This window comes from Sylvia atricapilla, chromosome 4, assembly GCF_009819655.1.
Source record: "Sylvia atricapilla isolate bSylAtr1 chromosome 4, bSylAtr1.pri, whole genome shotgun sequence".
Taxonomy (NCBI): Eukaryota; Metazoa; Chordata; class Aves; order Passeriformes; family Sylviidae; genus Sylvia; species Sylvia atricapilla.
The window spans coordinates 51,966,265-51,983,615 of record NC_089143.1 but is presented as its reverse complement, the minus strand read 5'-3'; the positions used below and the strand labels follow the sequence as shown (position 1 = coordinate 51,983,615).

Here is a 17,351-nt window from a genome sequence, read left to right as displayed (position 1 = left end):
CGAGTTTAAACATGCATGACATCTATATGGGAACAAGGGAAGATGGAAGAGAAGGATAACTAAAAATTTGATGTGGATTAGAACATCCAGGTTTGATATTATGCAGCCTTCTGCAGTTAAGGACTTTGACCTTTTGGTTAAATCTTGTATCTTTAGTAGGACCTCAGCACTGGGTTTGTTTGACAGCAAAAGTAAACACATGCCTTGCTTTGCAATTTGCTAGATGTGGATTTGCAAATTCTACTCTTGCAATGACTGAATGCTAGATAGACTTCCTGGGGTTCACTTTGCTGTAGTGGGACCAGAGCGCTGAAATGAGGACAAGGGGCACCACTGGAGAGAGGATATGTTGCAGACAGCTAGATGAAGGAAGGGACAATTAGAAGAGGATCTAGGAGAGGGCATCAAAACTGTTAAGAAGGCTGGACAAAAAGGGTCACAGAAAGCATATGTTATCCACATGGAGCAGGTATAAAAATATTTGGCAGGTTTGTATGCTCACACATAAGGTAACTTGTATTCCCCAGTTTATAACCTCAAAAATCCCAGAGACTACAGAATCAGCTGATCAGCTGAATGTTTGCTTCCCAAATTCTAGAAACTTCCTTCCCCAACATGAGTTTTCATCTAAGCATGCTGCAAATAATTTTGTTAGTCCAGATTTAGAAATAGAGAGCACTGAGTTTTACTTCTGATTGTTTCACTTACTTCTTGATGAGCCTTCAGGTGCTCATGCAACTTTGCCCTGCCTGACACCCTGACAGGAAAGCAAAAATCATTAAATATATCTGCCTTTGTATATGACAAGGATAATATAAATGTACGTTATTGTCTGTGTATGGGGTGGTTTTCTTCTACAATTAAACTGATGTATCAGTTACACTGCTAAAGACTTGAATTCTTCTTTCATCTATCTGAATAACTTTTTGAGTTTTTTAATGTGTAGGGGAATAGGGAAGAATAAAAGAAAACCTAAGAGAATAAAGAAGAATGAAAAGTATAGATGGACAAGGTTGTCCTTTTTTCTCCTCTCTGCATGGCTATAATATTTTTTTAATTAGTGCAGATTTTTGAAAATAGCCAAGAGATCTTACAGCACTTGCTTTCTTTAAAAATAATGTGGAGGTGGTCTTTCTGAACTGACTGGGGTTAAGGCACAGCGATTTCAGTGCCCTGGGTTCTGCCTGTGGCTCTGCACTTCTGCTTTCTCACAACACTTTTATCTGCTTCAAGCAATTGGTTTTCTAGGCAAGAACTCTCAGTTGCACAGGGCCCATCAGAGTGTGGATGCTTCTCAGCTGGGGATTTTTCATGTCACTACAATAAAATAGAGATGAGTCATAACTCTGAGATGTGTGCATAAACTCCCTTGGCTGCCACACCGTTGCATAGTAGCTGGGTAGAAAATGGAATAACACATCCCTTTACTCCTATCAAAAAACAGTATTATGGAAAACTTCCTCTAGGAACAGATGAGATGCCTTCTTCAAATGAATGAACTCCCCCTGCTAGGCCAAAACAGGCCAGGTGGCTGTATCATTATGCTGGCAGAGTGAATGTATTAGAAGTTCTCTCTTGACCCACATGCTCTTAATAAAAGGTTTTATTTAATTCCCCTGCACACACGGGCTTCTGTTGCAGCCTCCCTTGAGAGAGCTCTGTTTACCTTCTGGAGTCAGGAAAACATTCCCCTGCTCTTTGCACACTGATCAGCTCTGGTGGACCTGTGGTCCTCATCAAGCTGCTCTGACCTGTAATTCTCTGAATGCCTGCTTTCAAATCAAGCCAAAAAGGGAAACAAATACTTATTCCATCAGAGTTTCTGACTTGTTACATTAACCAAGCAGGACACGTGCAGAATGTGTATGTTTTGGGAAGAAAGAGATGCTAGTATCAGGGTAGCCTTGCTTTGTACTCAGAACCTGTGTATAAACAGAGATAAGATTGAAAAAGGGCAGCATTTTGCCATTTCTTGCCCAAGCAGGATAAACTGTATCTTTTTCACTTGCTTAGGCACTACCATTGCAAGAGGGAACCTTATGAACTTCATACTGCTTTTCAGATGAGGATTTCAGAGCACTCAGCAAATACAGATTTGCTGTCACCAAGTCACATCAATCCACCCTTGACTAGAAGGCAACCTTTTCTAAGGCATTACTAGTCTGGTAATAGCATCTTCACCACAGTATTGTGTCTTTTCCTCCAGTGGTGCATCTGCTATTTGCATTTCCAAGTAGGTAAGCTGCATGCAGGGAGAAGACCAGAGTGACCTGAGAGTTAGTCCAGAGTATTGTCTGTAGCACCAAGTGAAGATATTTTGAATCTTTTCTTCCATTTTTTAATGACAGTAGCACATCTCAGTCTTTTCATGCTCAAGAAACAAAGGCAAAGTCCATACTGGATCTGATGACCCTTGGCAATGATTCCCAGGTGGAAATTTTCTTTTTGTTCCTATTCAATGATAGATTTTTATTCCATATTGTGAGGCTGTATAAAGTAAGCAATTTTACTTCACGGAGCAACATTTGTGTAACTATATAACTCATAGTTCTCAAGCAACAACATATGCTTCTGCATTATTTTGCTTGTTGCTGTAAGACAGTCAGCTTTGTGTTTTGAACAAAAAAATTAAAGCACAGCTTATCCAGCCTTTTATGAAAAGCCACAGTGCTCGACTAAAGCAAAAAGGGGCACTGGTTGTCTCCCTTTGACTGAGCTAGTGCCAACCCTGCATGTCCCAGGCATGATTTCAGAAAAGCTTAAAAGACCAGCAGGCACTAACCTCATGCCTATGGACTCGCTGTACTTATTCATTCAGGACAGGGATAATACAGATCTGTCACTTCAGATCCCCAACAGAAAGGATATATGTGACATGCTGTGAGCATGACAGCTGCATGTCACAACTCAGGTAATAAGCCTTCAGCATAACTATGCAGCACAGCTAACTCTCCTCATTGGTTGTCCACCTCTTCTTGACTATCAGCAGAATGTTACACAAAATGAAATGCAGAAGCATCTATTTTGTACCACACAAGCGATCTCGCACGGATTCCAGAGTCCAGCAAAAAGACTTCCCCTGGTACATTGCCTTAAAAATGTTTGTGACCTAGTGAAGGGAACTACTTGTCCTGAAGTTTGAGGCAGCAGGAGAGTGCTTCACTTTCTAATTCCCTGCACAGAACACCCACCAAAGTCATTAGGTGATACGAGTGAAGGGCTAATTGCAGTGCTTCAGTTCAGAGCAATCCCCTGTGAGATGCAGTGCGTGCCTTTAGAAGTGTTGTTCCTTGCACTGAAGTATTTACCACAGTACTCATACATTAAATGGGAAATAATGCAACTATGGAGGCAATAATGCAACTAGCGTGGGTGGTAACCAGCCAATTCTTCTTACACCTACAGCAGATTTTGTTCCAGAAGATTGTATTAATGCTATTATGGGAATTATGAAATTGTTATAATGGGAACTGCTAGACAATATTGTGTACTTGAAAACTTAAAATAGCAGTGACTGCCCTAAATTTTCACTACATCTGTTTTTCCTCTTCAATTCAGCCTGCTGGCTCTCTGTGGGCTCTCTAGTTTAATGACTGTTCATCCCTTCATTTTAATGGAAAAACACTAACTACTGGATACAGGAGAGTATGTGTGTACCAGCAAGATGATTAGTCTGAATAAATGCAACAGCAGAGTTGCATGAGAAATGCCACAGTTAGTGGTAAGCACAAACTACAGCTCTGGGTGTAAAATACTGTAATTACAAGGGATGGAGAAAGCTCCACTGTTTTTATCCCCACAGAAATCAATAGTGGTGCAGACTTGTGCTCTTTGCTGGAGCAGGGGAAGCCTGATGAAAAAGCTTATTGATTTATCCAGCTGATGCTACTGAAGTGAATAACAGACTGGAAGAGAAAGGGCTTGTAAATTAGACTCATTCAATCCAGCATTTTCCAGGATATCTTTTACACGCAGCTATATAGAGATATATATTTACAAGTGAGTTTTTGTCAGAGCAACAGGCTAGTGACTCTTGGCAAGAATGTCTGCCTACTGATTCTTTGACCTCAACTACACCACAGTGTCAACCTGCAAGCTCTCACTAAAGACTGACGGTAAGGAGGAAGCACCAGGGCACTTAGGAACAGGATTTGACTATGGTGCAGGTAAGAAGCTGGCCAAGAGATCTCCCAGAGGGCTGTGGCCACAGAGAAAAGGTGGCTGAAGCTTCCTCCATGCCACATGTGCCATGCCAGAACCCAGTAGCATGAAGCCACTGGGAAAGACTGTTGTGAATCTACAGGTGCCCAGGCTAGGAGAATTGTCAGTTCCAGACCCTCAAAGCCTCAAGTAATGTGGAAAGAGGCATGTTGTTTTAGGAATGAAAGTAGTGCTGTGTGTCTTCCTGGCTCAGCAGGCAGATTTTCTGTGAATCTAAATCCACATGGGCAAAAATACAAGTGCTCAGATTGATTCTGCATAAACTGAGAAAGATAAATAAAGAAAAAGAGAGGGAAGGAGAGAGAGAGAGCAGCAGGCACACCACCATGAAGTACAGCAAATCAATCTTCTCAGCAGTGATGGATCAGGGAGCAGGACTGGAAGTTTTACAGGTATATGAAACCCTATGAGTATAAAGACACCATTAAAACACTGCCATTAAATTCCAACACTGAAGGATTATCACGGCCCCTGGAGCTAAGCAGGTCATTATGTGACTGCATATTTTTCATTACCATTTTTTATATACATATATATGAAGCAGAATAGGATTCACAACAGTTTCACCCTCTCTCCTGCTGAAGACCTCTGCTTTATACTCAGCATCCACTTTCACAAATAAAATGCAATATACCATCAACAGATAAATGAGATCCCTACAGGGCTTTTTATTCTGCTGTACTATTATATCTACTTTTCCTCAAGATTTCTGCTTAAATGGCTCTCTTTATGCACATACACAAAGATGACATACACCTGTCTAAATATAATCTGATAGTGAAGAGCTCTTCTGTGTGGGGAAATGCATCTTTTCCTCCTAATTTGCCATAATGACTGATTAACACTGCTGGAACTAGGAGTGCATTTGCTTCCTTACAAAAAAAGTCACCAGGGCTTATAGTAAGACACAGCTGAATTTTTTTCACTATCCTCAGAAAGGAAAAAGAGAGGAGTTCTGAATGTTACTTTTCCAACTGCACCACAAAAACAAGTGTTTTGAGGGATTACAGCTTTACAGACCACTGACATTGACTAATAGCTTTTAACATGATGGAAATGCTTGTGTGAGCCATTTCAAGTAAGATATTTGTAAAACTGGGAAACCTCAAAGTAAATGGTCATGCTGTGCCATAGGGTAGGTCAGAGATAACTATTAACATAGTAGCTGTCCTATATAGCACTTATTCAAAGACCAGTCCAATTTATTAGCTGGTAGTGTCATTTTCTGTCATCATGAATATTTCAGTCAAAAGTAACCTGCCTCAGATAATAAGAATTCTTTACTCCTTTTTTATGATGGAACTCAGAGCACTTTATGATCTGGACACAGAGGTACTGGAGGGGTACAGCCACAACTCTTTGGACAACAGAGAGCTGAGGCTTCACAGAGAGCTACTGCAGAGAGATGGGATGAAGGAATAGGAAAGAGCTGTATGCAAGGATTCTGGCTCAGGTTATGGTACTAATGAAACATGAAAGGGAGCTTTGATGCACCAGCAGACCAGAGAAGACATCATTTTTGAGAAGAGATGGAGTGTAGAGCTGAGTAATTGTTCATCAGTGTGTATCAGAATAATACTTAACAGCTGCTTTTATTTCATTCTCTCTCTATTAGTCAGAAAGGCAGGACCACTGCATGAATAGGCATATGTGGAATAGACTATAGTGCTAGAGCTGATCTCCATGAGGCAGCAACATGCTGGCAACCAGATAGGAAGTTTGCATCAGCACTGCATTGATGCAGGGTGCCTCTTTCTACCACAGGTCACTCGAAATTCAAAGAGGAGCATACCTATTATAAATAGAAACACATGCACTCACCATTCCTGACAGTAAGAAACCAGAAGCCAATCTGCTTGGCCAAGTTTACTCTTGAAAATGCTGGCTTTGCTCTAAATGCTCTATTTTTCCATTTGCAGTGCTGTAAGAACCACTGACAAGGTTCTCTGAGCCAATATAGAGAGGAGGGCTGTTTGGTGGGGAAGGCAGGCAGCAGAAGTTATGACTCTTTCTAATTCTTCACTGTTTCATATTCCTCAGGCAGGAGGAGTGGAGCGTCCAGACTGGTTGAGAACCAGTCCCTAACTCATTTCTCCTACAAATGGTTCTGTGAATTTAGGTCATTGATGCTGATCAGCAGTTATTTCAGGGTTTGCCACATACATCTCAGATCCTGGAGAGAGCACTTACCCTGCATGCAGAGCCCATCTGTGCAGTTCTTGGACTGCAGCACCAGTCCCTCGCAGTCCTTGCCCCCATTCTTGGGAGCTGGGGCCGTGCACTCTCTCCGGCGCCAGTGGGTGCACTCCGTGCCACAGGTGGACCACTTGCTCCAGGATGTCCACTTGCCATCCACTGAGACAAGGAGAGGACACACCTTGTTAGGGGTACACAAAGTGACACCAAGACAGAGCGATGCACGTGTCAGCACAAGCCAGTGTGCGGCTCCCAGCCATTCCTGGCAAGGCAGAAGGATCATCAGCCTGCCCCTCTACTTCTGGCCTGCAAATGCACATTCACCCCCACATCTCCCTTCTCTTTGCCCTGGCCCCATTTCTAGTCTTTCCTCCCCTTTCTATAAAGTTCTAACCAGTTGATCTGTGCTCAAAGTGCACAAGCAACAAGTCAGGAATCTATAATTTAATTTTGTGGCAGGGGAATGGTGGCATTTTTAAACAGAGCTTAGAGTTGTCCAGAAACTCTTCTTTAACAGAAATATATTTAAGGTTAAATATTCTTTATTAAAAGAAATCTCCAGAGGCATCAATTCATTTCAGATGAACAGAACCAGGAATGTGTTTGGCACCTTTCAAAATCCTGCAAATTATTTTCAAAAGCACTAAATGAACAGCTGAGGAACAATATATAAAATTGTTTCAGTGACAGAGCTGGATTACCAAACTTCACATGCTGAAGATGGCCTTACTGACATCGATTTGAATGGGTCCATAGTAGGAGGGCACTGGACAGTGGGACAGATGGCAGAATTTTATCACAGAGAAGTCACCAACTACATTGCACAATTTCATACTTTTCAGAAGTTTACATTTAAATAACTTCCAAAACTATGGATACACATCTCTTTCCAATAAAAGATGCCTTTGTATTTGACAATTGTATATGTCAGGCAAACATCTGCCTCAAATTTAATATCCACAGCCCAGATGCTTTACTTGCTGAGACAGCTGGACTGAACAGACATTGCAAACATATTTACATCACAGTTGCTTTCTATATTCACATCTCAATTCTTTTCCAGAGCTTTCAACCTTTATCTCCTACATTTTAAAGCTCTGAATGTTCCCCAAATCCCCTGAATTATAAGAGCTGAGACCACAGTGCAAGCAGTGTGAGAAAGAAGGGCTGGAACCCGTGCTGCTTGATAAGATGTGCTCACTATTTTATCTACTTATGCACTACAATTGAATGTTAATTCCCTGGAATGTCATATTTATTAATAATGAAAAAGAAGCTTTTGCAGCTAATAATGTTCTCCTGAGATGACTGATGACAGAGTATTTATGTGTGCTGTTCATACTGAACCTGGACACAGAGTGGTGCAAGCTATTTTCTGGACGCTCTGGCCCTCGCAGAAGGCGCCGCCGTTGAGCGGGGCAGGGTTGGTGCAGGTCCTGGTGCGCTTCTGGAAGCCTCTCCCGCAGCGGCTGTTACACACGGACCACTCTGTCCACGTGGACCAGCCTCCGTTCACTGCAAAGAGAGACAAAAAGAGCCTGGTCACACGAACAGCCCAGCCTGGGCTGCCCCCAGGCACCTCTGGCTCTGTGTGACCCTGAACAGTGGCCACAAGAGATGGCATGAGAAACAGCACTGAGCAGGGACAAATCCATGTCTCCAACACACCAAGTGTATGCCAGAAGTCATTGCACAAGCTGAAGAAATGCTGATGCTGAATGAAGAACACCGCTTGATGTCTATTAGGGTTGGCAGGTGACCTGCCTTATCCTGAAAACCAACCTGACCCAGCCTTAAGCGCCTGGTGGAGTGTGTATGACCAAAATCCCTGCAGGTTCAGAGAGCTCTGGCAGCCAGAAGCCTGTGCTCTGAAAGCTGCACCATTTTCCAGAGGGAGATCACATGCTCACTCCCATTCATGCTCAGATGCACCCATCACCTATGCATGCTGAGAGACCCCCATGCTTTCATTAGATATCAACAATTTTCTTTCCCTTTCTTTCAAGAAGGTGACTTCAGGACAACGTCACTCACGCCTCTGTGGACATAGCTGGTGCATATAAAAATGCCCCAGCACTTCCCTAAGCTGTTCAGAATGAGCCAACACTAAATGCATTTCTTTCTGTTGGACTTTGGGAAGATATTTATCTCTGGGAAGATAATTATGCTGATTCTCCTTTTTGCCCACCACAGTTTCTGGGATAGATGGAGGGATGAAGAAGGAGTTGAGCTGCTCTACATAATAATGTCATTGTCAGGTATGGGTAATAGCATATTAACTGCTCGGATTCCCTAAACCCAACTGTTTGCAATATGACACAACCCTTAAGCAGCTCTGGCAGCAAAACATAAAACTGCCTGCTCCCTACACGTCTCTTGAATACACTTTTGAAAAAAAATTCCGTATGTGTATGAGGAAGGGTTGTAGTACGCCTACATCTTTATGTTTCTGCATTCATCTCAGTTACAAAACATGGTGCTCTTGCATGGTCCATCCCTCAATATCAAAAGCACTGCTAATCAACTCAATTCAGTCAGTTTTCTATAAAAACTAAAGTAAAAAGCTCTCATTGTAACTTCGGAGAAGCAACTGCTCACAATTAAATCTAACTGCTACCCTGAATATGAAATGAATATTAGGGATAATCATAGGGATATTTTCCTACTTGTCTATCCTATAATTAAGCTGATTGTAAGAAACACCAGTTCAGTCAGCTGGCACATAATCAGAGCAGGTTTTGTTCTGGTGGATACCCCCACCTGGAAAGCATTTGGGGAAATAACTCTGCAGGGGCAAAGGCTTGGACTGGTGAGGCAGAGCTGCAGTGCAACACAGGCTGGAAGAGGGAATCCCATCCTTTCCCAGACAAAGCAGGGCCAGCCTCAGTCTTATCAGGACTGTGGATGCTGACACAGAATAATGCTATCCCATGCTTTATATTTCCCTGATGTTTAGTTTTAAGCTAGGCTGTGTGCCTACGAACTGCAGTTCCACAGTGCTTTGCTTCTTTGATCTTGATGTCAGAGTATGTTTTGGAAGTAGGTACCAAAAAAAAGCTTATTTAAAGAGATATAAGAAGATGGTGGATTCTGATGAACTCTGACATGCTTACCAGTCACTGGAAGCACAAACTCTCTATCAGTTTCGCTCATATCTGAAAAGGGTGAACATGAACTGTGTTGGCTGTAAGCCATGCCTTGGACACTCGTGCTGGAGGATGTGCCCTGGTGGCTCCTTGCTGTATGCAGCCAGTGTGTGTTACAGCAAGGGAACAGCTGCCTTCTCTCCAGCGAGGCTGTTCCTCCTTCAACACCATTGCCTGTCACCAATAAGACAAGCCATCAGACTTCTGAGGGATTTCAGCAGTGCCCCCTGACTGCAGTCCCTGTGTGTGGCTGCAAGTCACCAGGGAGCACAGGCAGCCCAGCCTGGGCACTGACTGCAGCCTGAGCTGCCCAGGGGCATTGTGCATCCCCCTCCTGCCCCACCTCCTGCTCTGAGTGCGTGTCCATCCACGTGCAACAATACAAGGCATCACCTACCATAGACTATCACAGTCGCTGTGGTGCTTTTCCTTTTGGCCACGATGTTTTTTGCCACACAAGTGTAATTGGCGGTGTCAGAAAGCCGGGCTTGCTTGATGATCAGGTTGTGATCAATGGTGATGTAAAAGTTTCGGTCTTCCACAGGATCAATCACCTCTTCATTCTTCAGCCACTCCACCTTGGGGTTTCAAAGGGCCAGAGGGGAGGCAGTGAGTCAGCACCAAGTCACACCAACGCGGAAGACACAGTATCTCTGATTGCCTTGCTCATCCCAGAAAACACTACGAGCCAAGGCACGTAACGAAGGACTCACCTGATGAACGTCTCCAACTAAAATAAAACGCCAGGGCAGAAAAACAGGAGAACACTCTGCATGCCTACCCTTTCCTTCAAGTCCCCTTTTGTCCCACCCTTCCACACAACAGCTGTCTTGCCTTGCCTTGAAAACATCAGTGCATTTGCAAAGGCTGCCAGGTACTGTACAGGGAAAAGGGCATCTGTGCTTTCAGAGTCAAAAGGCAAAAGGAAAGGGTGATACCTGAGGAGCATATCTGCAAACAGAAAACTCTCCTACAACATCAGAAACCCTAAATCAGCACAGATCTCACCCAATGTTTTCCATATCTTGCCTAACTAGGCAGTTAATAATGCAGTAACCTTGTAGGTACCTGGCCTGGGTCTAAAAGCATGAGGCTCTATACTAGAGTGAGTAGCACTTATAAATCACAAATCCCAATATTTTTAAGTACACTTGCACTCACATGCATATAGTCCAGCTTCAGTGAGAATGAAACAAAATAGAGTCAGTTACCAAGGAAATAGGAAATCACAAGGACATCAGTGCTTATTTTTCCTCTTTATTTGGGTACCTATATTTTACTTTAATAAAGCATGATTTCCTTGGTTGCACAGAAAAATATTTTTATATGAGATTTTTAATCTAGACAATATTCTCTTTATTGCCTTCCTAAGAAAACACCCTGTTATATCCCAGCTGACTGTTGTGAGCCACTCTAATATAATTTGGCTGCAAATCTAGTAGCTCATTTTCATTTGAACTGAGTATGCTGAAGGACAGGACTGGGGCCCTGCATGGATCAAAGCTGGGACTTCACGTCACTGGATCACTTCAGCCTGTGCCCAGGATTTAATTAAAGGAAGAAAAACAACCACAATCAACTCATCAGACTTGTGAGGTGCTAGCAGCCAAGTCCTTCTCTCACAGACTCCACTTTTCTAGAGACATTTGAGAAACTACCCAAGCACTGACATACCCCAAAAGCCACCTGAGACAGCTGTACAGACTGCCCCAAAACATGGCGAGAAAAACCAATGATTTCTCCTGCTGTTCAACACAGAAGCTCAATTCACCCCCAGACAAAGGCAGTCAATTCTGCAAGACCAGTGCTGGCAGATGTGGGCTTGGAAGCTCCAGCTCCCCGACTCCAGTTTGGGTGGATGCAATTCAGGTATGAGCTGCTTCCAAAGATTTACACCTTTAGTGACTGCAGAGCCGCTTCTCCAAGGAAGGCTTGGTTTAAGCCCCTCTCTTTCACAGAAGGTCACTGTGGGATGTGGCAGCCTCACAGCTGCAGATACTGCGGAGCTTGAAGACAGTGGTGTAACAAGGGCTCTGGAAATGGAAATGCGTGTCTGCCAGGAACAGGGGAGGAAGAAAAAACCATAAAACTTTGGAGGCTGTATTTCTATCACCATCGCAATGGTTTCACCACGGAAGATACAAGCTCTTAGTCAATAATCTGTTATTCCTTGACAGAATGACTAAACTTGTTTTTCCGCCTTTCTTGAATCTTAATAGGTTTCAAGTATAATCAAGACAGACAGATTCCTGTTCAGTCAATGGCAGTATTTAGCTCCTTCCTCACCTGCAGGCCGAGTCGGCATGAATTCTAGACTGAAAAACAAGCCAGAAGCTTATCTCCATCAGTGGTGTGCTGCCATTTAACTGCTGCCTCTCACACAAAGCCCATGTATTTCTTTGGTTTTAACATCACTCTTTATTTCTGGGATGGTTATGCCAGGGCTGTAAAAGATGCTACTCACACTGCCAGAGCTTTGTACATCCCACTTTCAAATCTGCCTGTACTCTTCCTCTGCTTTGCACATTGAGGACCGCAGGACACTAGTAAGGACAGGACTATGGTCCACATGGTCTAAGGCTCAGCTTAAAATATTTCTGGTATGCCCACCCAACAAGATACTCTAGCAGCCTTTGCCACCCCCAAGGCTCCATGCCCAAGCACGTGCTTCTTTTTACTGCTTCTCTGAAATATTTTCTCTCTCTGCAAAAATGCACATACATATTCAATCTGGGTCTCAAATGAGCAGACAAAATTAAAGCTGTAAGCATTGAATTCCCTATCATCCCTGAAAACCCACCAAAGATAATATGAAAAGAGAGGTTGCCAATGCAAAAAAAAAAAAAAAAAAAAAGGAAGAAAAAAAAAAAAAAGAAAAAAAATCCCTAAACAAAGCAGCTCTGTATAATTCAGTATATTGCCTCTGGCTCTACACTAAATCTCTTAGGAAAAAGATCTTTTTCACCTAATGTCTCATAGAATTTGCTAACAGTAAAAGTTTGAAGAACAGGGTATCTTTTTTTTCTGTGAGTACATCAGTACTTAGTATGCATGTCTAAATGCAATCTCTTTTAGAAGGTATCTCTTTAATATATCTAATTCAGTCTTCTGACATCCAGGTTTTCATGGTGTCTGTTAATGTTGCAAACTCTAATGTCAAATCTGAAGGAAGAAACTGATGGATGATTTGACAAACAGTGGGAGTCTCCTTTCACACATATTTTAGCCATCAGTAGAGCAACACAAAAAAGAGAACATCCCTCTAGTGGCTGTGTTTTTTTCCCTCAGTCCTTGTAGAAATGGGGACTAATTAAACATAATACAGTATGTGAGACTGTTGTTGGTACTTATTTTCAATTACTGTTGGACCCATTTTTATGGTGCAGGTGACTGCAGTGCTCAGCGCCTCCAAACCTCGGATTTTTTTTTTTGAGGTAACCAGAGTAGGTGGGAGTAGGGTTGTTCTGTCACGTAAGTAGGAAGAGATCAAGTGTCAAATAAGAAGAGAAGCAAGCAGAACGAGACAGTGTGATTTATGAGTGACAAGTATGCAAACTGTTATCACAGAAGTTAAAAGCAATGATCTCTTTTGATGCCATGTCATTCCCCAAGGTGCAGCCCCCTTGCTGAAGTAGGCTGTAAATCCCATCAGTGCAGAAACTTATCCTGAATTTAATTCTGCAGTCTGAATAATAGCTACTGGCAGCTAAGGCACTGGACACTTCTGTGCCAGAGACCTGTACACCTGCAGGCAAGTGGACAGGGGAGCAGCAGGATATAAATGGGCACTTCAAAGGGCAAAAAAGCCTGTCTTCAAGGTGATACCAAATCACATCCTCATGCCTCCATTTTTCATCTCTTGGGAGATGTTTGAGAGTAGATGTTTGCTTTTGCCTAAACATAAAGGATGTATATTTACTGGCTATAATCAGAACAATCCTTGAACATGTACCAAGTTTTATGTATTCAATTAAATCAGGCACATCCCTCCAGCTGTTACTGATAAATGTACTGATGGTCATGCATATATGTAGAAAAAGCATGGGATCAGTTTTTTCCTTATCATAACAGCAGTCATTTAATTTGCAAAAATTATGCCATGAAGGATGGGGTAAATGTACCCTTTGGGGGATGACAGCTATGGAAAATTACAATTACAACCACATACATGTGTTTTTTCTCACAGACCGAACTCCTGGAACAAAGCAGACAAAAAAATCCCTTTTCTTCTTCTTAGTTATCTACACAAGAAGATATTTTTGTTATATGTTTGCAAACTGACGAGCAAGAGAAGGCCCCCCAGTTGAGGTGTGAGAGTGGTGAATGAAAACCTGACCAACAGAATCTGCAGATGCTGAGAAGCTGGAGCACACCTGGAGCCAGCTACCTTTTGGTCAGGGCTCCTTAGCACTCCGGATGCAACTTGCAGTTCCATGAGGCACAGGGATCCTGCCAGCTGCACTGGAGCTGCACAGCCAGGGCTGCTAATGGGCTGGCAAGTGAGTCTGAGCAGGAGACTGAGCTGTCCCTGCGGCCAGCGAGGGAAGGCACGATCCAAGGTGTCTGTAATTTAGAACAACATACCTTGTAGTGTCTTTTCTGCCATCCTGCTCCCTGGTGAGAGACAGATGTGTTGTCTCTAATCATTCACTGATTGGTATCGGGAGATACATTAACATAATTGGCACATTTGTTCTAATTAACAGAAGGAACCTGCCACATGCCACCCAACCAAAAAAAAAAAAAAAAAAAAAAGCAAGACCATCAGCAAGAACAGAAAACTGCAATAACCACCTCAGCTCTACCTGGGAGCTGCAGCCAAACCTGTGCTGCCACAGGCTGTTTCCAGCAGCAGCACACACAGACACTGAGACTTGCAAAGCCAGGCCAGGCTTCTGTGCAGACTAGACGAACACAGGGAACATAAATCACACAAGCGATTACACACGCAGGAAAACCTATTACAGAAGCTAATTGCTGATACAAATTTAGCCATACCAAGTTACCAGCACTTAAATCTCTTGGCACGCTTGCATATGCGTGACTGTTTTAGAAACTGGTAGAGCAGAAACACATCTGCTCTGAAAGAAACACAAGGATGGAAAAGGAATGTGATATCATCTAGATGCTGCCCTCTTGATCATAACAGTTGTTCCCTGCACGTCTGGCAATCTCAAGAGCTAAGTCGGCTGAATTCTGGATCCCAGCTGCTCATTGCCTTCTCTGCACCAACCTGCCCTAGAGTCATCCTCAGAGCCAGGAGCACCTGCCAAAAACAGCAAGTCTTCTACCCTCCAGACACAGGCAAAGACTGCCAGTGCAATTTTCCACAAGAAACAAGATGCAAACATCTGGGAGCAGCAAGAAACTTGCCTTGATGAAAGGCAATTTGTAATTTTGGAAGGCGAGAACATTGCACCCGTGCCTTCCCCATGCCTGGTTGACACAGCAGGCTTGCTTTCCATCTGGTTCCCCATCCACACTGGATCGTGGCTGGTGTTCTCTACAGCTGTGCCAACTGCTCCCAGTGGCAAGGCTCGCCTTGCAGCAGTCCCTGCTGAGCTGGCATCACCTCCAACAGCCACAGGCAAATCTCAGCTCTCTGGCTTCACCTGGATTCTAACACACACGCACATTCCAGTAATAAAGCATTTGTGTCACTTATTACTCATTTAGACACAGTACGAGATGTCTAAGCGAGACTGAGAAAACTCTAGCAGTTTTCATATGAGCCAGCAACAACGTTAGGTACCTTGAGGCTTGAGTGCCTCTTTGAAGAATGTTATTTGATTTTGGATCTGGTTTCATCCCAGCAACTGTCTGCTGAAGAGGACGTTGTCCCTCTATGTACTATTTACTGGGAAGCTATTTCATACACATTTAAGATTGAAAATAAAAGGAAAAAGACGTGATCTTCAAAGCGACTGAAATTACAGCTATGAGAGACTGCAAAACATACTGAGAATGAGACAGCAAATGCAAACCATCATGCTGTTTTGTTCAGTTGCTCTTATTGTGCTTCTGCTGCCAATAAGGAGAACTGTTGTTCCTGCTGTGGAAACGCTTCCTTAATTACACATATATCCAGCTTTCTGCTTGCAGGGTGTATGTACAGATGCTGGATGTCTCCAGGCCCATTACAGCTTTTCTTTATACACAACTGGGAAGTTAAGCCTCAGAATAAACTTCTGAGGTGTACTGGTAGCAGCAGGTGGAGAACTTTATTCCACAGTCTCAAATTCAAACACAGATCATGGCATTATTAAATGAAAACCACAGCATCTGCTATGTGGCCATCAGAAGCTGCTGGGCTTCTTTTCCCATCTAAAAGAGGAGCTTGAACTGGAGGCCCATAGCTCACATGTTGACTGGCACTTTTGGCATCATGTGGACAGGTAGGCTGTGTTAGCTACACCAGAATCCCAGAGCTGTCTCTGCCACAGAAAGCCAGCTGTAGAGAAGAGGGTAAGCTAGCAGGGTTCATGTCAGTGCTCTCACAGAAAATCTTCCATTGTAATATTTAGTAGAGGAACTAGAAGTCTGACTGTTCTCCAACCCTACAGATTATCCTTGCCTCAACTGAATCATTCAGCAGCTGGATTCACTTTGGAGCATGCTGTGCCCTTACACTGGAACTGGAACATCAGTGGAACTGGACTAGAAAGGAAAAGTACAGGGCTAGATCCCATAGAAAAGTCAGATCTCAAAAAAGAAGTTCTGAAGAAGACCTGTGCTCCTTGGCATGGGTTTCTGCACTGTGGAAACGAACTGGTAGGAAATGTAAAAACAAGGCTAGTAGTCAGTGTACTTCCCAGGAAAGCACAAATCCAAATGCAAACCAGTCTTTCAAGCAGGAGGTTGTGACCTTATGTCTCATGCTCTGCAAGAGTGACTTGACCACCCATCAGCCGGCTAGGGGGTAAAATGTCTGTTAAAAGGGATAGAAATGTAGGGGAACAGGTGCTGACAATCACAGGGTGCTTTATCCTGTACTTTTGGAGGACAGCCCTGCATGGCCAGACCTTACCCAATGGCTCTCCAAAATGAAGGACGAGCAGCCCTCATGCATTTTGGGCTGTGCTCCTTTACACAAACCTGATTCCCCCTCCCCACTCTTCCTCTCACTGACACCAAAGGCAGTTCTGGTGTATGTCACAAGGCACTGCAAAGTGCCACTTTTCTGCAATTAGCATTTGTGGCCACAAACTCCTCTACTTGTCTCTCTTGGAGCTCACTTTCCCCCTGTGAATATAAAACAGTCTCAGTGACACACACCTGCATGGAAATGTGCACACACGAACTCCAATTAAGGGATAACTACTACAAAACATAAGAGGTTCTCAGGAAACAACACAAACAGCAGTCATATTAAAAATCAATTAGATGGAGCTGCCTATTCAGAAAAGTCCCTAGCTTCCACTGGCCTTTGCCTGGGCAAGAGCAGCTAAATAAAGTTTTTGCCACAGTCGTCTTGACTCGGCAAAACACCCTCTTCTGCCTCTTGACTCAATGATCCTTTTCCCCTTGCTCTAGTTCCTAATTAAATCCATGAATGTGGATAAATATCACATCCAGTTTTAAACCCAACTGGGTCACCAAACTGTACACTACACCCTGTTCTGCAATTAAATTACTCTGTGAAACACCTCAATTGAAATTAAAGAAGCAATTACCCCCCGTAAAGGCGCCACAAATCATACATTTCAAAGCAAAAGTTCATCTGGCAGCTTATGGCATATTAACCAATCTTACATCTCATTTGTGTTTTGATCTATAACCTACCCAAAT

At 43.2% G+C, this 17,351-nt stretch overlaps 1 protein-coding gene across 2 annotated transcripts in view; it reads right to left on the bottom strand.

Annotated features, from left to right (window-relative positions):
• Positions 1-17,351, bottom strand: part of UNC5C (unc-5 netrin receptor C) — a 245,451-nt gene that overhangs the window by 37,487 nt on the left and 190,613 nt on the right. For both annotated transcript variants that reach the window (XM_066317918.1, XM_066317919.1), the window contains exons 5-7: positions 9,961-10,141; positions 7,765-7,932; positions 6,412-6,576 (exon numbers count right to left, since the gene is read on the bottom strand). In XM_066317918.1, the coding sequence (XP_066174015.1) occupies positions 6,412-6,576; positions 7,765-7,932; positions 9,961-10,141 (514 nt within the window). The remainder of the gene's footprint in view (positions 1-6,411; positions 6,577-7,764; positions 7,933-9,960; positions 10,142-17,351) is intronic.